General features: G+C 55.5%; 1 protein-coding gene across 3 annotated transcripts in view; it reads right to left on the bottom strand.

The window, feature by feature from the left end:
* Positions 1-325: 325 nt before the first annotated feature.
* Positions 326-27,358, bottom strand: part of FXYD6 (FXYD domain containing ion transport regulator 6) — a 33,248-nt gene continuing 6,215 nt past the window's right edge. Inside the window, exons 1-8 of one of the 3 annotated variants that reach the window (XM_054725251.1) lie at positions 24,716-24,773; positions 6,433-6,495; positions 5,835-5,873; positions 5,655-5,729; positions 5,043-5,079; positions 4,375-4,424; positions 4,012-4,057; positions 326-1,458 (exon numbers count right to left, since the gene is read on the bottom strand). In XM_054725251.1, coding sequence (XP_054581226.1) covers positions 4,029-4,057; positions 4,375-4,424; positions 5,043-5,079; positions 5,655-5,729; positions 5,835-5,873; positions 6,433-6,490 — 288 coding nt within the window. In that variant the 5' untranslated portion in view covers positions 6,491-6,495; positions 24,716-24,773 and the 3' untranslated portion in view covers positions 326-1,458; positions 4,012-4,028. Of the gene's footprint in view, positions 1,459-4,011; positions 4,058-4,374; positions 4,425-5,042; positions 5,080-5,654; positions 5,730-5,834; positions 5,874-6,432; positions 6,496-24,715; positions 24,774-27,358 lie in introns of those variants that run through there. The other 2 variants (XM_054725250.1, XM_054725252.1) reach the window with 2 other exon arrangements.

Here is a 27,358-nt window from a genome sequence, read left to right as displayed (position 1 = left end):
AAAATGGACCAAAGGGAGAGGTTAGGACCTTTCGCCCCAGGCCAGGGAGCCCTCAGTTAGGCCAGAGGGCACAGGTCCTCGCCCACGGACTGGGAGGAGGTGGTGGAAATAGGGGGGGAGCAGGAGGGGGGAGGGTGAGGAGGAGGGAGGAGGAAGGGGAGTCAGGAGAAGCAGGAGAGGGGGGCGGCGGACATACACAGAGCAGCTGGCCCACACGGGCACCACTCAGCCGCCTCTTCAGCCCTCACCGCCTCCCTCTGACCCAGGTGGAGTCCCTTCAGCCCTTCACACGAGAGTCCTTCCCCAGAAAGGAGCGCAGCCCGGCCGCCAGGAAACAAATGGTATTTTATTCCGTGTGGACAGGACAGATCACAGCAGACAGCAGTCTGTCACACGCTCGCCTCATTTCCACGTTGACATGATGCATGGGAGGGGCAGGGCTGGTTTGGCTTCCCACTCTTTATGACCTTTGACCTCTCTCTGTTTTCCAACAGCCAGGCCACTGCACCCCACTCTGGCCAGTGACAGGCGGAGGGAGGGTGCAGGCCATCACTGCTCACCTGGCCAACAGGCATGGACAGACGGAAGCCCTGGCTCTCCCCGCTTCCTCCCGGGAAGCCGGCCCCAATAGAATGGATCGCCTGCCCCAGACCCAATGCGAGGGTGGGGGTCCGAGTCCAGAGGAGTCTGGGAAGTCAGAGTCTGGGAAGCGGGGAGGTGGCGGGGGCAGGGGTCCAGAGCCCGAGGGGTTATTGCTGAGAAGATATGCCAGGGCACATTCCCAGGGCGGAGCCGGGGCCTGCCTGCCTGGCCACTGCAGGGGGCGGGGCAGAGGGGAGCTGGGGGAGTCTTGGGAGATGGCCAGGGCAGGGGGTCGCGGCCTGAAGCACAGCTGGGCTCCCAGCTCCTGGCTGTGAACCTCCAATTGCTAAGACACCCTCAGAACAGGTCAGGTCAGGGTGAGTGTGGAAACAAAGTTCTTGCAAAAGGAGAGGCGACGAAGAAAGATCACGGAGCTGATGCACACCTTCCCAAGTCCCCACGCGTGGAGACTCCTCCCGGGCCCCAACCCCTCACCCACCTCTACGGCCAGAGAGGGGACTGGTCTCAGGAGCAGGGAGGGGCAGGGCGCACCGGAGCAGGAGGAGCTGAGGGTGGCCCAGGAGGTGAGTCCAGGTTCAGGAAACAGCGACAGACACAGACAAGCAGCCACGAAGACCACAGACATCACACGCACACACACACGCACACACACACAAACACATCACGGGAGTGCACATGCCACGGCTGCATGGGAAGGTGGGTTCAGGCGCGGCTCTAAGTGGAGGACTGTTCAGGGGGTGGGGGTGCGGGGAGACGCGGGTCCTGGACTTCTCGGGAAGGAGCTGCTGCTGGCGTGGCTGGTTTTCTTAAGCGTCGGCGTTTGCATCTGAAGGTCCAAGCGGCTGCCTCCAGGTTCTGCAGAGGGAGAGACGTTACGTTAATGCGAAACCCCGGCTCCCCGCGGGCGGCTCCGGCTGAGCACCGTGCCGTGCACCGAGAGGTGGCCGGTGGATTCCCGGTTGAGAGACATACCTGGGATGCGGGTTCGGTCCCTGGTCGGGGCACGTACAGTGTTTCTCTCTCACATAGATGTCTCTCTGTCTCTCTCTCCCTTCCCCTCCCTACGAATGTCCTCGAGTGAGGATTTTAAAAATAGAAATCTTGCCTGGCCAGCGTGGCTCAGTGGTTGAGCACCGACCTATGAACCAGGAGGTCAAGGTTTCATTACTGGTCAGGGCACATACCCGGGTACAGGCTCGATCCCCATTGTGGGGTGTGCAGGAGGCAACCGGTCAATGATTCTCTCTCATCATTGATGTTTCTATCTCTCTCTCCTCCTTTCCTCTCTGAAATCAATAAAACAAAATATATTAAAAAAAATAAATAAAAATAGAAATCTTTAACTGCTCACCTCCCTGTAGCAGCCCCTCTCCGCTGCCCCCTAAAACACCCAGGGTGAGACCCATCCTAAGTGCCAGGTTCCGGGTGAAGCAGGACACGCCTGAGACGGGGAGAGATGGAGGCCTGGGAGGGGGGCCTCCGGGGAGGGTCCCCTGGAGACTGGAGCCTGGAGCCTGGCGGACATGGAAACTGTCAGAGTCTCCATCCCAGGACACCCCATGTCGCTCACAGCCCTGACCTGGAGAAGGGGTCTGAGGGAGTCCTCATGAAAAACGCAACACGGCGTCGGCGGCTGGCTCTAGAACTCCCTGCAGCCTCCCCGCACCACCCGATGCTGACCGCCAGCTGCCGTGACGTGGACAGACGCCAAGTTACCTCCAAAAATGGGCCACAGCCTCCCCCGCTCAGCTTGGGAACCAGCCCCCGAGCCCCCCTCGGAGCTGAGACCCCCCGGCCCCCCGGGGCTGCTGGGAGGACGTTCAGCCCCAGGAAGGATGCCACGCTGGGAAGTGCACCTGCCCTACGACCCGAGACGCTGCGGCACCGGCACCGCATCCAGAACCGTCTGACGCGTGTTAGAGCAACGGCACGTGCTTATTTTGTAAGGAAGAGGAAGAGGAAGAAGAAGGGGAGGAAGGAGAGGAAGAGGAAGAGGAGGGGGAGGGGAGGAGGGGGGAAGGAGGAGGAGGAGGGGAAGGAGGAGGAGGGGGAGGGGGAGGAGGGGGAGGAGGGGGAGGGGGAGGAGGAAGAGGAGGAGGGGGAGGGGGAGGAGGAGGGGGGAGGAGGAGGGGAAGGGGAAGGGGGAGGGGAAGGAGGAGGGGGAGGAGGAGGAGGAGGAAGAGGGGGAGGAGGAGGAGGAGGAAGAGGAGGAGGAGGGGGAAGAGGAGAGGAAGGGGAAGGGGGAGGGGAAGGAGGAGGGGGAGGAGGAGGAAGAAGAGGAGGAGGAGGAAGAGGAGGAGGAGGAGGAGGAGGAGGAAGGGGAAGAGGAGGGGAAGGGGAAGGGGGAGGGGAAGGAGGAGGAGGAGGAGGAGGAGGAAGAGGAGGAGGAGGAGGAGGAAGGGGAAAGAGGAGAGGAAGGGGGAGGGGGAGGGGAAGGAGGAGGGGGAAGAGGAGGAAGAAGAGGAGGAGGAGGAGGAGGAGGAAGAGGAGGAAGGAGGAGGAGGAGGAGGAAGGGGGAAGAGGAGAGGAAGGGGAAGGGGGAGGGGAAGGAGGAGGGGGAGGAGGAGAAGAAGAAAAGGCTAAGAGAGCTGATGGAGGGCGATCCCAGCCGAGAGTTCCCTGGGGCCTGGCGTAAAGGCCAGGAGCACGTGTGGTGACACTGGCACAAATCCAAGGCCCGGTTAGGCTCCCGCGGCCTCAGCGCAGGGCCGCCCTGGCCTCCGCTTCGTCACCTGAGTGGGGGAGCTGCGCGGCCCGCTCCTGTGGCTCCAGCGGGGGTGCGGGCGGCAGGGGAAGACGGGAAAGCCTCGAGCAGGTATTGCTGCCCTGGTCCCGACAACGGACAATGGGAAGGACACGCCGAGAACGGACCACACTGGTGTGCTGGGTGCAGGGGTGGCCTAGACTATTCTCCTGACTTTTTAAAACAGATTTTTATTCACTTCAGAGAGGAAGGGAGAGGGAGAGAGAGAAACATCGCTGCCTCTTGCACGCCCCACTGGGGACCGAGCCCGCACCCTGGGCCTGCGCCCTGACGGGAATCGAACCGTGACCACGCCGCCGCCGGGTCATTCTCCTGGCTGTGGTGTAGGGAGGGAACGTTTCATAATAAACTGCTGGTTTTAAAAAACGGCCCGAGGAACTTCCCGAGTGTCTCTGAGCCGCTATCGTTACGCCACCTGATACCAGAAGCATCTCACTAAGCAGTCCTCTCCCAAGCCAGCCCGCCGGCGCTCGGCGGGGCCTGATGAACCTGACCCCCGGCTGTGTCCGTCTGCCTCACCGTCCCTTTCAGACACGAGCCTCCGGAGAGCACTGCTCTCAGTGAACACTGTCCCATGGCGACAGCCAGCCCGCCCCGCGCCGTACAGGACAGGGTGACGGAGGGCCCGGCAGGTGGCGCCTTACCTGCCGCGAGGGCTGCCTCAGTTCTCCGCTTTCTGGGGCTCTGCTGCTGGGAAGGAAACAGACAGACCATAGGAGAGGGGCCCCTCTCCCCAGAGGCCCTGCAGCCGCCGCCGCACTGGTGCCGACTCTGGGGGAGCCCGACCCACAGGGCGGAGGTGACGGGGGTGGGGCTTCGGGTCAGACAGGTCGGGGGCACATTCCTTAACGCTGGACGGGGATGCCCGCCTCACGGGCCGTGGGCACACGCCGTGAGACGGGGTCTGTGAGACGCCGTGTCATGCCTGACACTGAGCAGACACCCGCAAACAGCCCATCGGGGGGCCTGTCCGGCGGGGTGAGGAGACGGGCAGCGGCCGGACGTACCGTTCGCAGTGATGAGGTTCTCCACCTGTGCTTCCTCGTCGCCCGGGGCCCTGCAGGGGGACAATGCAGCCTCCGTCAGGGGCCAGGGCGAGCTCTGCCCCTCCTGGGGTCAGCACTCTGCCCGCACGGGGCTCGTGGGGAGGGAGAAGTCGGGGCGGAAGGGGCAGAGCCAGGGGACGCACAGGCCCCCTTCAGTGTCGGCCCCCAAGAGCTAAGGACTGGGAAGGGGTGACCCAGGTCCCCGGGGGCTTGGGGTGACCCTGCCACAGATTTGGGGCTTCTGAGGCCCAGTGCTCCCCTGGCCAGGGAGGTGGCCAGGGCTGTGGTGACGGCAGCCAAGCTCCTACTCAGCTCAGAGAGCCCCCGTGCCCAGCCGGCCCGCGTCACAGAGCCTGAGGGGCGGAGGGGACCGCACGGAGGCCCGAGGCCTCTGCCCCTTCTCTCGGTCCGGCACCCTCCTGCCCACTCCACCCCAGGCTCGTCGGATGGAGAAGGAGCTAACCGTCGAGTCCGCCTGGCAGCCCTCAACACTTCTGCCCCACCCTCCAGGCACACGGCCTGTTTCCCAGGTTCCGAGGTAAGAATCTGAACACACTCATGTGGGAGGCACAGCGGGAGGCCCCTCCCCGCCCCCTGCCACCGGATGGCCACAGCCAGGGCGTCCTGACCTGGGCTTCTGGCTGAAACTGCACTTGCATCTGCGACCTGAAAGGCAAAGAAACCACCCAAGGTCATCCTCCCGGCTTGAGTCAAGGTCATGCTGCTGCTGGGCCACAGCTGCCCTGGGGAGGGTGCAGGCTGGGGGGCCGGGCACGGCCTAGGCTGGAGGAGGGCTCTTCTGAGGCCCAGGATCAGCAACAGCTCAGAGGGCTACACCCCACCCCAGGGTCTGCTGGTGGTGGGAGTGCAGAGGGCTCCCTGCAGACCAGGCTTCCCCGGGGCAAACAAACCCGGGGCACATCCCTCAGGGTGCCCTCCGGACAGGACAGGCTGTGTGCTATGGCCTGAGACGCCCCCACTCACACCCTGCTGGGCACAGCACCAGGGGCCACCTGCTCCTTTTCTCATCTGTGCTTATTTTCATTGAGCATTTATTTGTTCGTGCTTTCCTGTTTTACTGAGCACCCATTATGTGCCAGCACGTAGTAGGTCCCAGAGATACAGGGAGAACAAACAGGCTCCTGCCTCTGCAGGGAGGGGCCAGCCAGGCTCCCACGCTGCTCTCTCTCCCCACTGCCGAGCAGAGACCCTGCTCTTCCTGGGTGAACAGAGAAACTTACTGAGGATGAGGAGGATGCCGACGGAGAAGAAGACCACGGCAAACACCAGTCCCCCGATCCGCAGGGTCTGGTAATCTGCCGAAGGAACAGGGAGAAATGGGAGAACTGCCAGGGAGCGCGCCCGTCCCTCACCAGACGGGCTATGCCTCCCCACCCCGCCCCGATGCCCTCACCACTCACCATAATGAAAAGGGTCCTTTTCCTTCTCCTGCTCATCGGCTGCAAAAGTAAACCAGCCTGGTCAAGAGGAGACAGCTACGCATCCTGTCTCCCAGGGACAGCCTGCTCCAGGCCTCCCTCCCGCAAAGGGCTCTGGGAAGCAGGCCTGCCGGCAGAGGGGCCTGGGAGGCAGGCAGGCCGCCCGCTGGCAGGCACACGGGAGCCCCGGTGGGACGTGCTCACAGCACAGCAGTCACAGTCCCTTTTTATTCTCACGTCATCCCTCCTTGCAGATGAGGAAACTGAGGCCAGGACAAACGGGACGGGCACAAGGCCAGAGGCTGGAGACTCCTGACATGCCGCCCAAACATCTCCAGGGGCGGCTGGATCCGAGGCTTAAGGCAGAGCCCGCAGGAGCCGGGGAGGGGGCAGGCAGAGGAGGGCCGGGGATCGGGGATCGGGGATCGCTGCGCCTCCCGGGACTTTCTGTGCTGACTAGGGGGCAGGGCTGACCGGACATGGAGACTCCGAGAGCCCCACCCTAGAGCCCAGGAGCCAGGACCTCCCGCCAGCACAGGCCACAGCGCCGGGTGCCAGAGCGGGTCCCGTGCGTACTCACCACTGGCCAGGATGGTGGGGGCCAGCAGGCCGCACAGCAAGACGAGCAGCACCTCCATGGCGTCTGGGAAGAGGGAGGAGAAGCAATGCCCTGGGCAGCAGACCCCTGCTCCAACCCCCAGCCGACCCTCAGCCCGACCGGGGCCCAGCGAACCCCACGGTTCCAAGCGCTCCCCACATGGCGGGAGTGCAGACCCGGCAGAGGCCACGGACACTGGGCTCCGCCGCGGCGCTCTCCCGCACTGACCGTCACCACCTGCACCCCCTCTGAGAGGAAGCACCGGAGCTCAGCGGTGAGCGACACTCAGGATGGCACGTGAGCAGGAGCCGAGGGCCCGCAGCCCAGTCGCTCCCCGCCGCCTGCCTCTCGGGCCCCCAAGCCATGCGGCCTAGCGGTTTGCAGATAAGCCCCCCGTGACCCCTCTCAGCCACCCCCGGGGGCAGCTCTGGCTCTTAGGCCTGGGACTCCCGCCTGCTCCCCACAGCCTGACCCACTGCTGCACGTCCTGCCTCCTGCGAGGTTAGGTGCTGCAGGGACACCGTGCCAGCTCCGGTCCAGCCGGCTCCGGTCCAGCCGGCGGGCAGCCCTGAAACGCAGGCAGCGCCCCCAGGCCACCCTCACACTCTCACCCCTCCGGGCCCACGGGCTTCAGGGCACAGTCCTCCAGAAAGGCCGTTCGGTAACGGTGCCGGCGCCCCTCCTCCCCCCCGGAGATGCAGAGACCGGGCTCTGGGCACCACCTCCGACGGCCCTGGATGGGTGCAGAGGACCAGCCGCGGCAGCTGTCAGTGGTTACACACACCTCACTCCTGGGCGTGAGGGTGCGGTGAAAAGCCAGAGGAAACGGGGGAAACCAGAACCAGGGAAGCAAAGCTGTCTGCTCTTCTCCCGGGGGTGCGACTGGCAGTGGCCGGACCGCCTGGACGTCTGCCCGGCGGTCAGGACCAGGCTTGTGCCCAGGGATCTCGCCCTAGCACTTCCCCTGGCCCACGCCAGCGGCCCAGTGCCCTTCCGCTCTCGGCCACCAGAGGTCAGACTGCACCCACCACACAGGCCTCTCTAAGGAGATACTTCAAAAGGCACTTTTGCTTCTAATGGTACCTCATTTAATAACTGAATTTCTTTTAAATTTTACATGCATTAAAAATACATAACACACACACTAAAGCACAGCAATGAGATAAACACCCACAGACGGGTAACTTCAGAACTAGAACTTCACAGACACCGCTGCCGTACCTAGCTATTCCTCCTTCCTGCCCTGTCGCCGGCCCGCCCCCACAGGGAAACAGGACCCTGAACATATGTACTTTTACTGAGTCCATTGCTCCTCTTCAAAAAAAGCTTTGCATTAAGAAATCACAAGCCATAAAGCTCACCATTTGAAAGGGTATAACTCAATGGCTTTTAGTATATTCACAAAACTTACAAGCATATCATCAATTTCAGAACATCTTCATCACCCCCTAAAGAAACCCTGTTCCCACTGTCAGTGACTCCCATTCTCCCTTTCCCCCAACAACCACTCATCTACTCTGGCTCTATGGCCTTGCCTACTCTGGACATTGCATATTTTAAAAAATCATAAATATGTGGCTTTTCACATCTGATTTCTTTCCCTTAGCGTGTTTTCAAGGTTCATCCATGTTGTAGCATGTGTCAGCATGTCATTCCTTTACCATGATGGGTAAGTATTCATCCTGCTCTTCTTTTTAAAATATATCTGAGTAACATAGTTTAGTGGAGCTTTTTTGAGCTTTATAATTATGATATATATCTTAGTGTGTGTTTTCAGTCTCCTAAATCTGGCTTTTTCTGTCCAATATTTTTATTATAATTTTTTTTTTTTTCAGAGAGGAAGGGAGAGGGAGAGATGGAAACATCAATGATGAGAGTCATTGATTGGCTGCCTCCTGCATACCCCACACCAGGGATCAAGCCCACAACCCGGGCATGTAACCTGACCGGGAATTAACCGTGACCTCCTAGTTCACAGATTGATGCTCAACCACTGAGCCACACCGGCCTGGCTTTCTGTTCAATATTATGTTTCTAAGATTTGTCCATATTATTCCCTGTAAGCACAGTCCATTCATTTTCAATGTTGTGTAATTTCCGTCCATTATGCCAGTGAATTATCTTCTCCCGTCACCGCCCCCCAGTGTGTGCTCTTACAAATAATGCAGCTGTGAGCATTTCTGTGCACGTCGCCAGGGCGCACACAGGGAAGAGTTCGTTCCAAAGGCACTGGCTTTCAAATCTCTGACACCACTTTCATAAGCAATGCTTTCTACACGGGAGCCCAGTATAAATGCATATTCGTCAGTACCAGAAACAGTATCACCAAATGACACACACCTTAAATGAATGATGCCCTCTGACATTTCCTATTGTACCTTTTTATTTTAAACTAGAGGCCCGGTGCACGACCTTCGGGTCCCCTCAGCCTGGCCTGCACCCCTTAGCAGTCCGGGAGCCCTCGGGGATGTCCCACGGACATCCTAAGCCGCAGTCGGACATCCTTAGCGCTGCTGCAGAAGGGGGAGAGGCTCCCACCACCGCCGCTGCGCTCCCCCTGTGGGAGCGCACTGACCACCAGGGGCAGCTCCTGCATTAAGCGTCTTCCCCCTGGTGGTCAGTGCGTGTCATAGCAACCAGTCATTCCACCTTTGGTCAACTTGCATATTATCCTTTTATTATGTAGGATGGCCGGGTTCACTAGTGGGCTGCCCTCAGCAGTTTGAAAAATGACGTTCTAGAGACAGGCCCAGAGTGAAGTCATTGGGTGGCACCTTATGCAAATGGTCAACTTCCCCAAATAACTTCAAATTGTTTTCCTAAGTAACCGTCTCCACTGGAACACCCCACCAGCTGCACGGCTGTTACTGCTCTACATAACTCTCAATGCTTGATATGGTCAGACCGCTTAATTCCTACCAACCTAGAGGCATAAAATATGCTACTGATTTTATTTTAGACGCAGAACTGGGCTTCTTTCTGATCGTTTGCCATTCCTGGTTCTTCTTCATGTCTTTTGCTGTTTTCAAATGAGTTGATATATTATTCATTTCTTATTTTGAGTTCTAAATGGTTGTCATTTAGTATCACCACTATCTCTTCCCAATTAGAGGCTTGTCTTTTCGCTTTCTAAAATTGTCTTTCACATGAACAGAATTTCGTCGTTCTAATGTAATTAAATGCAGAGATTTGTGTGTCTTGTTTAAGAAGTTCTTTGTCACCCTGAGTCAGGATTATCTTCTCAAAGTTGTAAAGCTTTGTCTTTTGCATTTACTTCTTTATTCTGCCCAGAACTGATGTCTGTGTGAGGTGGGGCCTAATGCCACCATTTGTGGGCCCCTCCCCCCTTTCCTCAGGACCCACCATGCACCTGTGTCAAGCAGCTGTGGGTTCAGGGCTCCTCCTGGACTCCTGGTCAGGCACCCACACCGCGTGGCACGTGCCGGAGCTCCACAGCCTCGCGGCGCCTCCCACGCGGTAGAGAAGCCTCTCTCTTCTCCTCCTCTCCCTCCTCTTCCTTCGGGACTCTCTTCCCTATCCTGACCTTTTACTCTCTCTACGTGTTAGAATCAGCGGGGCACGTTCACCTCACACTGCTGGGATTTTCATTGGAATTGCCACGGATCTAGAGAACGTGGAGAAGCTGACCTTTGACTGACCTGGAGTCCCCTATCTGACCCTGAGTCTCCTGTCAATAAATCTTTTCACTGGGTTAGGTCCTTTTCAGTGTCCTTCAGTAAACTTTTATCAATGCTTTCATATAGCTCTTAGACATCTTCTATTTGTTCCTACGTCCCTTATAACTTTTATTCCTATTTTAAATGCGATGTCTTCTGTACGTTTTCCAGTCTTTGCTGGGATAGGGAAAAGCAAAAGACTTGTACATATTGATCTTAAACCCAATAATCCTGCTAAACTCTCTTGTTATTTCTAATAATTCACCTTTAGATTGCTTTGGATATTCTCTGCACACATGATACAGTATTGTTTCTTCTTTTCCAGTTCTTACACTGTTCATTTCTATGTCTTATCTTATTCTTCATGAAATGTAGAATAGACGTACTGATAATGCATGCGCGCACACACACATACACACAAACAGAAACACGTATGGTCTTATTATTGATGCTATTTTACTGTGTTTTTATTTTTCCCAGCTTCATTAAGATATGACTTGCAACACTGTGTAAGTTTACTACTCACCACGTGATCTGATACATGCATATACTCTAAATATGACTGCACAATAAGGTCAATGCCTCCATCACCGCACATAATTGCCTTACGTGTGTGTGGTGAGAATAAATAAACTGTGATAGATATATATCAGCCATAAAAAGGAAATTATTGATTTTCAATAGTGTTCTAATGTGTGTGTTTTTAATTTAAATATCCTTTTACAGAGAGGAAGGGAGAGGGAGATAGAAACATCAATGATTTGATCGGCTGCCTTTTGCACGCCCCACACTGGGGATGGAGCCCACAACCTAGGCACATGCCACGGTCTATCCACTGAGCCAAATCAGCTAGGGCTTCTAATGTTTTAAAAGTCCCCCTCTACTCCTGGTTTTCCGAGATGTTTATTTCCTCCTTTAATCTATCAATGAAGTAAATTATATGTATGTCATACGAATTACTCAGTGTTAAATCATCCTTTCATTTCTGGGGTACAACTAATGTACCATCTTTTTAATCAACTGACGGATTTGGTTTGCTGATATTTTGTTTAGGATTTCTGCATCCTTGTGCATGAGTAAGACTGGGCTGCAAGTTTTATTTTATTGGATTCACTTAGCCTGGTTTGGATACACGGTAGCCGTGGCTTCACAGGACAAGTGCTTCCTTCCTTGCTGTTCCCGGGAAGAACCTGCAGAGGTCACCTGCAAGGACCTAGCCAAGTGAAAAGATTTATTGGGATAATCTGTCCTTTGAGCGTTTACTAGAACTAACCTGTAAAATCATCAAGGCTTAGTATTTTCTTTATGGATTTTAAATTGCCTATTCAATTAATTAATGGCTACAACACTTCAGGTTTCTATTTCTTCTTAAATATATCCTATATAATAAAACCATAATATGCAAATTGACCGAACGGCGGAATGACTGGTCGCTATGATGTGCACTGCCTCCCAAGAGGGAGGCAACCGGCGGTGGCGATCAGGGGTGGGGGCCAGCCGGTGAGCACCCCGCCTATCGCCTCCCACCTCCTGCAAACTGGCAGTTGGACATCCCCCAAGGGTGCAGGCTGGGCTGAGGGACCCCGCCCCCCCACCCCTGTGCACAAATTTCATGCTCTGGGCCTCTAGTTGAGTTATAATTTTAATAGGAATTTGCCCTTTTCTGCTTTCAAATTTATTGCCATAAACTTGTTTCTACTGTTTTCTTAGCATTTTAATTTCTGTAGGATCTGTAGTTATGCCCTTTTTTACATTCCTAATAGTTTGTGTGTGATAACTTTTTCCCTGATCAATCTCATCAGAGGTTAACTATTTTATTAAGCTTTTCAAAGAACCAACTTGGTCTTGTTACTCCTCCACAAGGTATTTTAAATTTTTCTTAATGCTCCCCTTATACATTCTTGAATTTATTCCTTTGTTCTTTCTTTATATTTGCTTTATGTTGGATATATTAGTATTTAGCCTTTCTTATTTTCTAATATAAACACTTAAGAGTCTTAAATCTTAAGACTATAACCTTTAAGTGTCATTTTCAGTCCAACATAGAAGTTTTGAAATGTGTTTTCTGATCATGGTTTCGTTCTTAATACTTTAATCTGCACTGAGATCTCGTATTGGACGCCTGCATTAGGAAGTGTTTTTGCAATGTCCACATGCGGAGTGATTTCTAATTTACTTTTTTTACTGACTTCTAGCTTAAGTGCATGTGGTCAGGACATGGTCTACAGGGTACAGACACTTCAAATTTATTGAAAGTTTATGATTTAGTTATTTTAAAAATTTGTTCCATGTATTAGAAGGTTGTGAATTCCCTCACTGTTGGAAAGAAGGTTCTGTATGCCATTAAATTATAATTATTAACCATGCTAAATTTCTATGTATTTTCTCTCTTTTTGACCTATCAAAAATTGAGATAGGTGCTTTAAATTTTATACTATGGGAAGGATTTATACATTTACCCCTCTTTTCCTTACAATATTCTAACAAAGTTTAAAACTATTATATGGAGTGGGCAAAATTAGGTTTACAGCTGTTCGTATGGGACAGACAGACAGATGATGATCATTACAACAGCATCATTAGCTCTGAGGAATGCCACAGGCACCTGGGAACTGCCTCCCACCCATTCCTGCCCTGGAGCTGGCCTCTCGGGATTGCACAGTGATCCTCTCTATCTTAACTTCCATTTCGCTTTCTACCTTTCTGTGCCTTATGCATTGTGTACATCTTGTAAACAGCGAAGAGCTAGATTTTAAAACATTTGAACCTAATAATCTCTAGTCACTGTCAAGTTTACTTCATTTAACTTTATTGTGATGGTATATTTGGTCTAATTTCTACCAACTGTTTTTCCATTACTTTTCTTGTGTATATTTCTTAAGTTTTTTTTAATTAATTTTTTTCTCATTCACTTTCTCCCTCTACTGACTAAGAAATTGCACAACCTCTTTCTGGTCTTTTGGTGTTGCCTTTGGAATGACCACGTATGTTTGCTCTGGATAAAATGTGTCCTCCAAAACTCCCATGTTCAAACCTGATCCCCACTGTGATGGGTTAGAGGTGGGCCTTTGGGAGGTGAGCAGGTCATGCGGGTGGAGCCCTCGTGAATGGAATTAGTGCCCTTAAAAAGGAGACTCCAGAGAGCTCCCCACCCCTTCCTCCAGGCCAGGGCTCCACAGGATACGCTGTCTACGAACCAGGAAACACACTCCATTGAGCCCCGAATGTGCCGGGACCCTGACCTTGGACTTCTAGCCCCTATGACTGTAAGAAATAAATGTCTGTTGTTTATAAGCCACCAGTATATGGTGTTCTGCAGCCTGAACTAAGTCAGTATTCAATTTACCAATGACTAAAGACATCTCGTTATAAGGTGTAATAAATATTCAGTATAACCCCTTCCTGATATATAAGCTATTGTTTGAGTGCAGTAGCCAGCCTACAATTCTTCCTGGTATTTATTTATTTTTAAAATATATTCTTATTGATTTCAGAGGGGAAGGGAGAGGGAGAGAGATAGAAACATCATGATGAGAGAGAATCATTGATTGGCTGCCTCCTGCAAGCCCCACACTGGGGATTGAGCCCACAACCCAGGCATGTGCCCTGACAAGGAATCGAACCATGACCTCCTGGTTCATAGCTTGACACTTAACCACTGAGCCATGCTGGCTGGGCCCTCCTGGTATTTTCATGCCTGTGTAGTCCCTCCACAAGGGTCAGTCTGTATGACCAATAAAATATGGCAGAACTGATATGTCACTTTCATTATTAGACCATAAAAGGTACCACAGTGCTCGCTCACTCTCTCTCTCTCTCTCTCTCTCTCTCTGTCTCCTCCTCCTTCCCCTCCCCTCCCTCTGATTGCTTGCTCAGGGGAAAGTTACCAGCCATGCCTTAAGGATGCTCGGGCACCCTGGGGAGAGCCCACGGTGGGGATGGGAGGGCCTGCCAGGAGCACTCAGTGAGCCTGGAGCAGATGCTCCAGCTTTCACAGAAGTGCCCTCGGCGGACAGCAGCGTCGCCTGCTCCCTGACTCTGGACCCTCAGGGCTATAGGAGGTAATAATGTCTGTGTTTCCAGCCACTGAGTTTGGGGGTGATTTGTGACGCAGCAATAGGTAACTAACACGACATATCGATGAACTGACGTGTTCACAGTCCTTTTTGAATCTCAGTCCGCTTCCAGCCAGGTCCTTTATTCCTGAAGAACATCTTCTGGGACTTGCTTTAATGAAGACCTGTTAGTTGTAAACTCAGTTTTTGTTTATCTGAAAATGTGTTCATTTCAACCCTTGTGATGGGAAGCCTGTAAAGGGACCCCAAGAATTCCAACTTCTCGTGTTCAAGCCTGTGGCTGTGATCCCCGCCCCGATGGGAGCAGGAGCTGGGACTTGCTTCTAACAGACTACGGCAAGGCGATGGCTGTCACTCACGTGATGGTTGTTACGTCAGACTGATCTTGGCAGACAGACGCTAGAGCATTCTCTCCCTTGCTGGCTTGGAAAGGTAAGGGCATGATGCGAGAGGGTCTATGGAGAGGAGCACGTGGCCAGGGATTGTGGGAAGCCTCTAGCAGCTCAGAGCAGCCCCTGGCCACCGCCAGCAGGAAAACGGGACCTCCGTCCTCCTGCCGCAAGGAGATGAACGCTGCCCACAAGCCCAGGGAGTCTGGAGGTGAGTCTTTCCCCAGAGGCTCCTGGTTGGGTCACAACCGCAGCCAACGTGCAGGCTGAGCTCGGTGAGACCCTGGAGCAAAGAACCAGGTGAGCTGTTCGGGACGCGCCCACAGAAACCAGGAGACGACAAAGGTGCGTGAGCTCAGCTGCCCGGCTGTGGCCATTTGTCTGCACCAACAGACAAGGAACACAACATCGGGAAGGTGGCTCGGTCACGGCACAATTCTTGGCTGACGATTATTTTGACTCCGATGTTGAAGAAGTCCTATCCGTGGTTGCTCCTTCTTTTCCTTCCCTCACAGGTGTTCTCTTTTCTCTCTGCCGTCTTTTCGTTTTTCTCTTTTGGTGTTGGAAGTCTCACTGGACCAGAGCCTAAATGTGGGTTATTTCCATGTATCCTGCTGTTTCCCTTTCCTGTAGAATCATCATTTCAACAATTATGAAAAATTCTCAGCCATTCTCTCTCAAATATTGCCTCTCCTCCACTCTGCATTTTCTCCTCGAGATTGTGACCACGTCAGATATGCTCATACCATTTTCCTCACACGTCACAGCTCTCTCCTGTTTTCGACTTCTTTGTTTCAGTGCTGCATTCTGGGTAATAGTTTCAGATTTATTTTCCACTCACTAGTTCTCTGTTTAATCCATTCTTTTAATTTTCCGTTTCAATAATTATATTATTCATTTCTAAATGTTCTATTTAGTTATTTTGCAAATTGTCTGGTTATTTTTGGTAGTCTTTGTTGCCAGCACATTTTTCTTACCCATTTTTTATTTCTTTCAATGTTCCCACATAGTTATTTTATGTTCTGTATCAGATTCCAAAATCTTACTTTCTTGGAGGGAAGGGGGTCCTTAAGGTATTTGTTGTTTCTGTGCCTCTCAATCACACCTGACTTGATTTTTCCCACGTTGGGTAATCTTTGATTATGAACTCATATTTGCTAGATTTTACTCTGAGGGACATTACAGCCCACCATGGGGGCTCCCCAGACAGGGTCTGCTCTGCTCTGCCATGCAGGCCGAAGGCGGCGCCTGCCCACCTGAGATCACTGCAGCCGCTCAGGGGTCCCGGCCTAAGGCGGGCGTCTCCGGTTTGGCTCCTTAACTTGCTGGGACCGAGGTGTATTCGTCTCCGGAAGCAATGATGACACCCAGCATTCATCTATGAGCAGCTCTAACTCTGGCTTCACCCAGTGCTAGTTTATCCCGGGTTTTCGGTTTTCTGGTTTTTAGGCAGCTCTGGTTTGGGGAGCGGCTGAGGACCGGTGGCTGGTGATCTCCCTCCTTCTTATGAGCCAAGCTCTGTAACAACAACCTGAGTTTATCTGCGATCAGTTCTTTTATCGTGGGATGTTTCATCCTAAATACATTTTGCAAAGTATGAAAATAAGTTTTAAGCAGCTCCTATCTGTAAAACCTTTATGTTTTGAGGAGTGGGGGCTGGGTTTACTGCTATTTCTCAGACCAAGTCTCATCTACAAATTAAATCTCCAAGTTACATCTGCTCCTCGCTCAGCCGTGAGGAGACTGGACTCAGCACCTGGAAGGAGGATGGGCCTGGACACTGGACGTCTCCACATCCTCCAGGCTCGGGGTGAATGCTGAGGGGCGGAGGGAGGGACAGTGAGCCAGGCCTCCCACCGTGCCTCCTTTGAGCAATGGGCTTTGAGAGGACCGACTCCATCCTGTCCCGCCCTCACTCCATCTTGTTCCCGTAACCTCCAGTTTGTAAGAACTGCCGTTTAAATTTTCCTGTAACCACAGATGGTCCTTTGTTGTTAATTCCAGGAAGTAACTAAACCAGATAGCCTCCCTGATAGAAGTAACTCTGCTATTTCTAGCTTCTGTAAGCATGCTTGCTCGAATAATGGGGAAAATAAGACATTTGGGGGTGAGGGGGCATCTGACTCTGTTCCAGTAACCTAATGCACATGCTTATCAGCCTATCGTCTAGTCACTGCCCCCTCTTAATTATCTGGTCCTGCAGGACCTGTTTACCTAAGTACCACTCCCATTTTAGAGGCCATAACCAAGAACCATACACAACCCCCAAATGGAGTCACAGCGCTGGCGCCAGGCCAGGCCTTGAGATGTGGTCTCACTGCCCCCACCCCAGCACATGGGTTTTGGGTTTGGTTTTTGCCTTTATAAGCTTACCCTGAAGCCCATTTCGGGGCCACGAGGTTTTGAGAGGCTTGAGCCCACTCGCGGCCGCATAAAAACTCTAAATTTGGCTTATTGACTAAGGCGTCCTCTGCTCAGCTCGCTGAATTCCAACACAACACTTCACAGCTCCAGCCAGGAGAGGGGGCGTGAGGCAAGTGGGACCCCCTGGGAGTAGGCAAGACACACGTCAAGGTTCCAGGCCTTCCCTGCTGTGCCTCCCCGCCCCCCGAATCACCTCCACAGACGCTCGGGTTCGAGTGAACCCCCACCGCACAGGCTGCGCTCCGAGAAGGCGCACACTGCTCGGGTCTGCAAGGGGTCAACGGCCGACTGAAGCCTGAGCTTCCTTCCCAGGAGGGGCAGGGGAGCCGAGGGCTCAGATGTGAGGAGCGTCCGGTCGGAGAGACAGCGCAGGGAGAGCCATGGGGCCAGGAACTCAGCAAGGACAGAGCAGGGAGCTCCACACGGAACCTGGGCGGGTCCACGCAGGCGTGGCATTTCAGCTGGCCTTGAACCTCGCAGAGGATGGCACGTGATGAAGGGATGAGGAGAGAAAAGGAAGGGCCTTCTGGCACAGAAACAGCGCCCGCACAGGCAGGGAAGTGGGGAGCAGGGGTCACAAGTTCGGTTCAAGTTCGGTTCAAGTTGCACCTCAAGGCACCTCCCCCCACAGGTGCGCCCGCAGGGATGTCCCGCTTCGGGTGACGCCCAGCAGGAGAGAGGGCTGCGTAACCCAGGAGGCGCCATTTCTAGAGCAGGAGGCCTCCCCAGACAGCGGCCGACCCGCTGAGCACACCCAGGCCTCCGGGGCGAGGGTGGGAGAATGCGGATAAAACAGTTGGAGTCGAATGATGGAGGGTCTAGAAGGCCACTCAGGAACAAAGACCTGCCTTTGTGTTCTAAGAGACCGCTCCTGATCAGGTTACAGTCTGCTGAAAGAAACACTGTTACAGATTTGGGGAGCAACTCCCTGCTCCCTCCAGCCTCCCCCAGGCCGGGCTACCCCCGCCACACAGCAGCAAAGGCCTCCTCGGGTGTCCCCTGGCCCCTACACCCGTTTTTTTAAAAATATATTTTATTGATTTTTTACAGAGGAAGAGAGAGGGACAGAGAGTTAGAAACATCGATGAGAGAGAAACATCAATCAGCTGCCTCTTGCACACCCCCTACTGGGGATGTGCCGGCAACCAAGGTACATGCCCCTGACCAGAATCGAACCCGGGACCCTTGAGTCCGCAGGCCAACGCTCCATCCACTGAGCCAAACCGGTTTCGGCTACACCCATTTTTTAAGGTGCCATTGGTACCACTGACCTTGACCCTGCATCAGGTGGTCAAGTACAGAGCCTCGGAGGGACACAAAATGCCTCTCGCTGCTGCACCAAGAAAGGCTACCTGGGCCGCTGCTCCCTCCCACACAGCGCCTGCCTACACAGGCCCACAAAATCCTACCTCCAGAAGGAAGCGAGGAGGGAGGGGCTTGGGGCAGAGGGGAAGGCAAGGGAGATTGAAGTGGAGCTGGGAGAGGGGGCTCGGGACATTATATTCCCCTCTGTGTGCATATTGGGGATCCTGCCTCTGAGGCCCGGGATGCTGAGGGCCTGGCCCCTGGGGCGGGCTGTGCAGCCTCCTCCCTCTCTCCCTCCCTCCCTCCGCCGCGTCCCAGCGGGACTCTGATGCCTGCGGACGGTCCTCCCATCTGGGAAAGGGCCCAGCTCCACGTGCTGCCTGGAGCACCTCAGAGAAAGATTCCCGTCCTCCTTTCTCCTCCCCACGTCCCTGCCGACTGCCGGCCACCAGGGAAACTGCCTCCGTGCCAGCGTCCCCTGAGCCCGCCTCTGCGCAGTCCCCCTTCGGGTACAGAGAAAGCCCACAGGAGGGTCTCCGGCAAGTCTCCGCCCACCCACCCGTCAGGTAACTTCCCACAACTGCTGGGGAGAGGCAGCTTGGAGAGAGAAGCCGCTAGCTGATGACACGGCAACACTAAGGTGACCGGATTTTAACTTTGGTAAAGCGGACACCATTGACCGGGGTGGGGTGGGGGGGGGTGTCTTGATTAAAAATTTGGTCTATATTGTAATCGCTTTTGGTTTTTTTAATAAAAGGAAATTCACTTCTTAGATCATCATTGAATTTGCATCCTCTTTTCTTACTCATTATGTTAAAAATCTAAAAAAAATGATTTAAAATTATATTATAAATTATTATATACATATTGCTTAAAAACACAGTAAGTAGGTATATAATTACATGAACATATTTTATTGTTAGTTTATAAATTAAATTAATTTGATTGTTATAAAGTAACTATATTTTAAAAATTATTTTAATCCTATATTTCTTTCTAAATAATAACAATACTAACTTGTATTATTTTTCCTCTGAATTTGCTGTAACGTAAGTCGTGTCACTTTCAAGGCCGGCGCTAGACTTTTTGCCGCCACTATAAAATATAAATAATACGAGTACTGTCTGCTAAATTCAAGAAAATTTATGCATTTATGAAATAAATAAATAAATTACTTACCTAAATTATCTGAATAGCTGATTTGTGATGACATCACTTGTTTAACTAGCTTACTAGCACGCAGTACGATGTGTATCGTCTGAGAGACAGTTACAAAATGTTTTCGTCGTTGCCAATCCCAAAAAATGCCATTGTTCATTAAGTCCAAACAATGGTGGTCGAATTCTAACAACTGATCAACAATGCGAACTTTGATAAGCAGTTCTCGATAATCAGTTCTCAACAATTATTTGTTATTATTAAAGTTTAACATTATAAAATTAACAAAAATAATATAAAACTCATATCCAGGCTAAATAGCCACATGGCCGCCGAAAACCGTCTATTCCCTTCCCGTTCTCCCGCCGTTCCCTAGCTTGTCGTGCATTCTTTCCAAAAATTGGGACCTTTTTAAAACGCCGCGGGACGCGGGACAGATTGTTAAAAATCGGGACTGTCCCGCCAAAAGCGGGACGTCTGGTCACCTTAGGCAACACGCCACGTTATTTCTGCCTCCGCAACCGTGAGGCAGATCAGATACCCATTCCATGGTGCACACAGCTCAGGGACAGCCTCCCTTTAAAATAAAGGATCCAGATCACAGGGCACCGTCATTGACTCGCCCTCAGCCTCCCTCCCGGCTCCTCTCCTTCACCCTCAGCCCAGGGGACACACCCGAGGGCTCACCACGGCCTGGATTCCAGCAGGATCCCACAGAACGATGAGGTCCCCCACCCCGGACAGGACGTGATGGAAAGGACCCTCTGACGGGGTCACAGAATGCCTGAGCCCCATTGTCTGGGCTGACTGCTTACTCTAGGCCAGTGATGGCGAACCTATGACACGCGTGTCAGCACTGACACGCGTAGCCATTTCTGATGACACGCGGCCGCTGAGGTGGCCGCATGTCGAGGATGAAACATTTGCTGCTCCTGAGGATGAAACATTTGCGAAATAATGTTTTTTCCTCAAAGGGACACACTACCCGAGTTATGCTCAGTTTTTTGGCGAAGTCTGACACACCAAGCTCAAAAGGTTGCCCATCGCTGCTCTAGGCTGGTGCTGGAGTCCAGGGGCCATGACAGCTTATGAGGGGCCTCCAAATCTTTCCGAAAGAAGCCGGGGAGAGAAAACTGCGTACAAATAGGACATAACCGAGGTGTGCGGCCTCCCAGGTGAGTCAGAATCTGCGCGCCAGCTAGCACGACTCACGGAGACTGAGGCCCCAGCAGAGAAATGCCCCCCTTCCGCCCCGTGTCCTCCTGGCCCCCCCTCCGCCCCGTGTCCTCCTGGCCCCCCTTCCGCCCCGTGTCCTCCTGGCCCCCCTTCCACCCCATGTCCTCCTGGCCCCCCTTCCGCCCCATGTCCTCCTGGCCCCCCTTCCACCCCGTGTCCTCCTGGCCCCCCCGCCCCGTGTCCTCCTGGCCCCCCACCCCGTGTCCTCCTGGCCCCCCCACCCCGTGTCCTCCTGGCCCCCCTTCCACCCTGTGTCCTCCTGGCCCCCCCTCCACCCCGTGTCCTCCTGACCCCCCCTCCGCCCCATGTCCTCCTGGCGCCCCCTCCGCCCCGTGTCCTCCTGGCTCTCCACCCCGTGTCCTCCTGGCCCCGCCGCCCCGTGTCCTCCTGGCCCCCCCTCCGCCCCGTGTCCTCCTGGCCCCCCGCCCCATGTCCTCCTGGCCCCTCTACCCGGGCCCCAGGCTCCTCGCACTCACACACGGATTAGTGAGGTGTGGGATTAGTGAGGTGTGGGATTAGTGAGGTGCAGAGGAGGGAGTGTGGGGTGTGGGATTAGTGAGGTACAGAGGAGGGAGTGTGGGGTGTGGGATTAGTGAGGTGCGGATGGGGAGTGTGGGGTGTGGGATTAGTGAGGTGGGGAGGGGGGAGTGTGGGGTGTGGGATTAGTGAGGTGTGGAGGGGGTAGTATGGGGTGTGGGATTAGTGAGGTGGGGAGGTGGGAGTGTGGGGGTGGGATTAGTGAGGTGCGGAGGGGGGAGTGTGGGGTGTGGGATTAGTGAGGTGTGGAGGGGGAGTGTTGCGTGTGGGATTAGTGAGGTGCGGAGGGGGGAGTGTGGGGGGTGGGATTAGTGAGGTGCGGAGGGGGGAGTGTGGGGTGTGGGATTAGTGAGGTGCGGAGGGGGAGTGTGGGGTGTGGGATTAGTGAGGTGCGGATGGGGAGTGTGGGGTGTGGGATTAGTGAGGTGCGGAGGGGGGAGTGTGGGGTGTGGGATTAGTGAGGTGCAGAGCGGGGAGTGTGGGGGTGGGATTAGTGAGGTGTGGAGGGGGGAGTGGGGGGTGGGAGGGGAGAGAGGCCCGCCTGAGGCACAGGCGTCCTGCCAGGGACTCCGCGGAAGGAGCTGAGGGGACGGAGATGCGAGGTGGAGAGCCACCTGTGAGACCCAGGCCGGCAGCTGGACTGCAGAGATGGAGGAATGGCCATCCTCGTGACCAGCGGTGCAGGCCCGGCACTGTGCTTAGTGCTCTCAATGGCCGCTCTCATCTAGTCCAAATAGCCTACAAAGTACGTGCTACCACCAAACCCATTTTACAGGGAAAGAAACTGAGGCAGACTGAGGTCACCTGCTGAGTACGAGGTGGATCCCAAACTTCAGCCAGCTCGCCCTGCCTCCCTGCAGGTCGAGGAAGGGCAGTGTTACACTCAGAGCTCCTCACTCCACCCCTGGGCCCCTCGTCCCTGGGGAGGGCTCCCCAGCGGGCTCCCCTCCCCACTCCGGCCAGCGGCCACCTTGCTGCTTGCTCCTATCCAGCTCGGAGGCTGAGCTGCAGGCTCAGACACCTGAGGAAGTCACAGCAGTTCTGCAACGAGGCACAATGAAGGGGCTCCTGCCTCTGGGGAGCCCTCCCAAGGCAGCTGCCCGCACCTCCAGCTCACAGGAGAGGAGTCAGCAGAGACACGGTTGGTGCCGCGCACCCCGAGGACTGATACTTCCTGTATCAGAGGAGAGCTGTTCACTCAGGAGGGGTTTGTTTTAACCGATTACAGGATTGTGTAGCTGGTCAGGCCGGGGTGGGGGCGGTGGGGCAGTGGGGGATTAGCCAATCCATTCCCCTGTCTACCTTCCTATTACAAAGGTTACTATAAAGGTCAAATGAGCTAACATATGGGAAAGTTCTGTGCAAACTGTAAAGCACTGTGAAAACACCTACCATTTGTTAAGCATTCATGTCAAGTACATTTAATCCTTACAACGGTTCTAAGAAGTGGCTGATTATGATCATTCCCATTATACAGACGGAGAAACTGAGGCCAGGAAGGCTGAGTAACTTGCCTTAAGTACCAAAGCCAGAAAGTGGCAGCGCCCAGATTAGAACCCAAGCGCCCTAGCTCCAGCGCCCGTGCCCTGAACAAGCTGCCGCTAGTATCCGCCCTGCGCTGCTGGAACAGAAAGACGGGAAGGAGCTGCTGCAGGAGCTGGGGATCAGGGGAAGCGCCTCTGCCCCGGCCGGGCAGCTATGGCTGGTCCGCCCTCCCTCACCCTCCCAGGGCATCTTCTCCGGAGGGGACAGGGCTCTGCCCACTCCAGCCCTGCAGGGCTCCTGGGGCTGCCAACCGCAGCCCCTCCCTGGCCGCTGAAAGGACCGTGTGAGATTCAGGGACGGGGAGAAAGCGTGTGAGCAGCCGGGCTGTGACGGGTGGGTGGGGAGAAGCCCGCCAGCAGCCGACAGGGGACGCACTGGCCGGAGAACGGAGCTGGGAGAAGGGACAGGCGTGTCCTGGCTGCATGTGCCCTGGCCCATCCGCTCCCAGACCAGCTCTGCGCGCCCACCCCCAGCGGGCCTCTGTGCCTGAGACCCTGCCTCGCCGAAGCTGCAGGGGGTTTGGGTCCGTCCTGTGCAATAGAGAGAGGTACCGATTTAAGCATCAGCTGTTCACATGACGACTCTTCCCCCAAGGCTTCGCTCAGCTCCTCCTCCATTTTCTACCCTCTTTTGTGAATGGGGAAGAGAAGCAGAGATGGAGCCAGGAAAGGCCCGTCCCTCCTCTCCCTCCCCTTCCTCCTCCTGCTCTAACCCGGGACGGCCTTGGTCTTGGGTCAGAGACGCGGAAGGGGCAGGAGGGCCGGCCCACCGCCCGCCAGCAGAGGCCTGACAGCCCTGAGGGCTGGCTCCCAGCCTGCGGAGAAGCAGCCTGCGTCACGGCCGGGCGGCACTGAGTCAGCCGGACCGTGAAACACCCTCCCGCCACACCCCCTCCCCGGGCCCCCCGCAGACACAGCAGCAGGACCCGCAGAGGGCAGGAGACAGCAGGACCCACAGAGGGCAGGAGACAGCAGGACCCGCAGAGGGCAGGAGACAGCAGGACCCGCAGAGGGCAGGAGACAGCAGGACCCACAGAGGGCAGGAGACAGCAGGCGGGAAGAAGTCAGAGGAGAGGAAGCCAGCGGGAGATGCCGGAGAAGTGGGCGAGGCCAAGGCTGCCAGGCAGACAGAGGCTGGGGGGGGGGGGGGCGGAGGGCGCCGCTCAGGGCAGAGACTGAGAGCAGGAGGGCCCAGGCGGCAAAGCAAGGGGAGGCGGAGACTGCTGAGAGGACAGATGTTCTTTGGAGAAAACATCAAGCAGCCGCCATGCGATCCTCCTCCCTGCGAGACCCCAGCTGGGCCTACACTCCCGGCTGTTGCGGTCGCCCCCGCCCTGCACCCCCGCACACCCTGGTCACACTGTGGGTGTATGTCTCCCCCCAACTCCCAGGGTGCAGGGGGCTTCCCCGTGGGAGACACAAGCTCCCTGCGGTCTGGTCCGGTCCGGCAGCCTGCAGAACAGGGCCAGAAGCCCAAGACCTAGCCCTGAGGGCCCGGCCCCGCCCCTCTGGCCAGCATGCCGTCTTCCTCTAACCCAAAGCCCTTCCAGGAGCCCCGGCCCTCCGCCCTCCCCCCCCCCCCACCGGGCCCTCAGTGTCCCTCCAGGAGGGCTGGCCCCGGAGAAGCTCAGGCAGGGTCACGGCAGGGTCACGTGGACTCAGGCACAACTCGGGGGGAAGGAGGGTGCCGAGGCCGCCCGGGCCCTCCTGCCTCTGTGGGTTTAGAAAAGGTCAGAGCCAGACACCTCAGGACAGAGACCGGTCCTTCAGCCCCGGGCCCTCTCGGGGACCTGCGGCTGTCCTCAGAGAAAGGGGGGCAGCGGGGCTGTGTACGCTGCACACCCCACCTGCTCCCATTCCTGGAGGCGATGGCGGTGGGAGCGGACGCCTCCCAAACACCGGGAAGACACCCTTCTTACCCGGCAACGTCAGCAGCGTGAACTCAGAGGAGCTCACAAGCCCAGGCAACGAGGGCGTCGCTGCCCCTTCACAGGCAGAAAGGCGGGCTCGGGGCTGGCACCTGCCCAAGGCCCGCAGCCAGCAACGCCCTGGCCGGCGTCAGCTCCTCACTCGGTGGATACCACATGCTACCCTCCTCCACGCTGTCGGCTGCCCTGGCAGGTGTGGCGATGTGTGGGGGCCGAGGCAACGGGAAATGCTCCGACTCCAGGCCCGGCTGCCCCACTGCGGGGAGCGTTCCCGCCGGGCCGGGGAGGGGAGCAGGGAGAGGAGAAGCCAGGGAAGCGAGAGCGTGTCACTGCACGCCAGCATGCTCTGTCGTGTCCCTTCCCATGTCCCTTTCCGTGTCCCTTTCCGTGCTCCGCTCTGTCACCGGGACTGGTGCTGGGGTCATTCTGGGAGCCTAGAGCCAGAGGAGGGGGCGGAGGGGGCAGGAGACAGGCCACTGTCCAGGGCTCTGCCCCTCACTCCCACTGAGCCTCAGAAGCAGCAGGCACTCTTGTCTCCCTCCTCAGCCCCCCACACCTCCCGGCAGCTGCCGGGCACCCCCCTGCTCTCCGCCCAGCAGAGCCATCCAGGCCAGGAGCTGGGCAGGGGCCCAGGCTGCTGTCGGCGACCCTGCCCTTCGGAGCTCAGCCGACAGGGGACACCCACAGAGCAACTAGCCGTGCAACTGCCAGCCTCGGAAAGGGCCGGCAAGACGCAGACCCCACTTTCCCTGGTCTGGCTCGGAGTTAGATGGGGGGTAGAACGGAAATAGAGACCACCCCTCCTCAAGGATACACCCACACCCACAATATTCCCCCAAGGAGAGAGCTTTAAATTTCACCACATGCTCCTTTAAAAACGTAAATGCCTCCGACGCGAACAGTCTTGCATACCCTGGCCTGCGTTACTTTAACCCGATTGCTTTCCAAACAGCTGAGATTGGCCTGCATTAGGGAGAGAAACTGGTGGAGAACAGGAGGGGAATTTTGGAACAAGGTGTAATGTGGGGAAACATGGAACCATTATTGCCCAGTAACCAAGTTAACACACATGTGAACGGCCTGCTGTTCCCAGAACCGGCTCCTCACCCAGGCTCTCACTGGCACAGCCCCTGCCTCTGGGAGGGGGGCGGGGGGGGGGTGTCACAGACAGAGACTGCCCCAGGTGGAGAGGCCACGCCCCGTCCCCACGCCAGGACTGAGAACACAGACCTGTCCACCCGCTCTGCCAGCAGCACTCTGGAGGGGAGCCCAGAGCCCACTCTGATCACGAACGCATCGGCTGAGGGCATCTTGCCAGGCCCTGCCCGCCCTCCCCACTGCCAGCGTGGCCAGAAAAAGGGTGGGTCTCAGACACTGTCCTGGACAGGAGCCCGGGAGGCCTGAAGACAGGATGGCATGTGGGGCGCTGGGTGGGGCCGGAAGGGACAGTGGGTAAAAACTAAGGACACAGGCATAAATTCTGGATGTCAGTGTCACTATTGGTTCATTATCTGTGTGAAACATAATGTGAACAGAGCCACTTAGAACCAGTCTGCGTGCTTTACTCCTCAAACCTGTGGGACGTGGAGACTGGGCGGAGCGGCCATGCCCACCAGACACACACTGCCCACCAGGCCCCGCCCCAGGCCCCGCCCACCAGCCCCGCCCACCCCGCCCCCAGGCCCGCCCAGGCCCCGCCCACCAGGCCCCGCCCACCCAGCTGGAAATGAAAGACACCCTTTAGGATGCTGAGCAGCAGCAGGTGTAGCTCAAGCATCACTGGCGGGTCTGCACCTGGAGAAAGCCCTCCTCCCACTCCATGCAGTCTCCCGCCCTTTCCTACAGAACCCTCGCTCCGCCCCGCCCTGGAGCCCGCTCTTCTGGGCTCGGTGGAACCAGCCTCCTGGGCAGCTGTTCCTTGGGATCTCAAGGAAGCGCTGGTCCTCTCTCCCTCGACCTTTTATCTTTAGGACAGTGTTTGTAACACATGTGCCGCACTCTGCACGATATTAACAACGGGGGACACTGTGGGTGTGCTTGGGGGGCTGACTGGAGCTCTGTACTATCTGCTCAAATTTTTCTTATAAATTTACAATTGTTTTTAAAAGGGCTATTAAAAGTAATAAGCACGTTTAAATTCAGTGAACACAGAAACACTTCCCTAACCTCCTCCCATCACCGTGCTGGCAGCCAAGCTGGGAGCCGGAGCCAGCAAAGCCTTGAAAGCTGCCTTTTAAACAGGCGCTTGGGGGCCGGGCAGAGGCCACAGAGGCTCTCCACCCTGTGGAGACAAGGCCCAGCTCCCTCGATTTGCATTTTAGATGCCCGTAGTTAATCCTCGCCTGAGGACATTGTTCCATTGGTTTTTAGAGGGAGTGGACGAGAGGGAAAGACAGAGAGAAACATCAATGTGAGAGAAACACACCCATTGGTTGCCTCCTGCATGTGCCCTGACCAGGGCCCAGGCCGGGGAGGAGCCTGCAACCGAGGTCCGTGCCCTTGACTGGACTCGAACCTGGGAGGCTCTATCCACTGAGCCAAACTGGCTAGGACCAATCATTCTGTGGAATAACCTGACTTAAAGTGACTGGCCCCTCAGCGCTCGAACCGGACACTGGAGAGCAGAGGTGGTGA

This window comes from Eptesicus fuscus, chromosome 13 (genome assembly GCF_027574615.1).
Source record: "Eptesicus fuscus isolate TK198812 chromosome 13, DD_ASM_mEF_20220401, whole genome shotgun sequence".
Classification (NCBI taxonomy): Eukaryota; Metazoa; Chordata; class Mammalia; order Chiroptera; family Vespertilionidae; genus Eptesicus; species Eptesicus fuscus.
The sequence above is the reverse complement of the archived record's forward strand: the minus strand, read 5'-3'. Positions and strand labels throughout refer to the sequence as shown.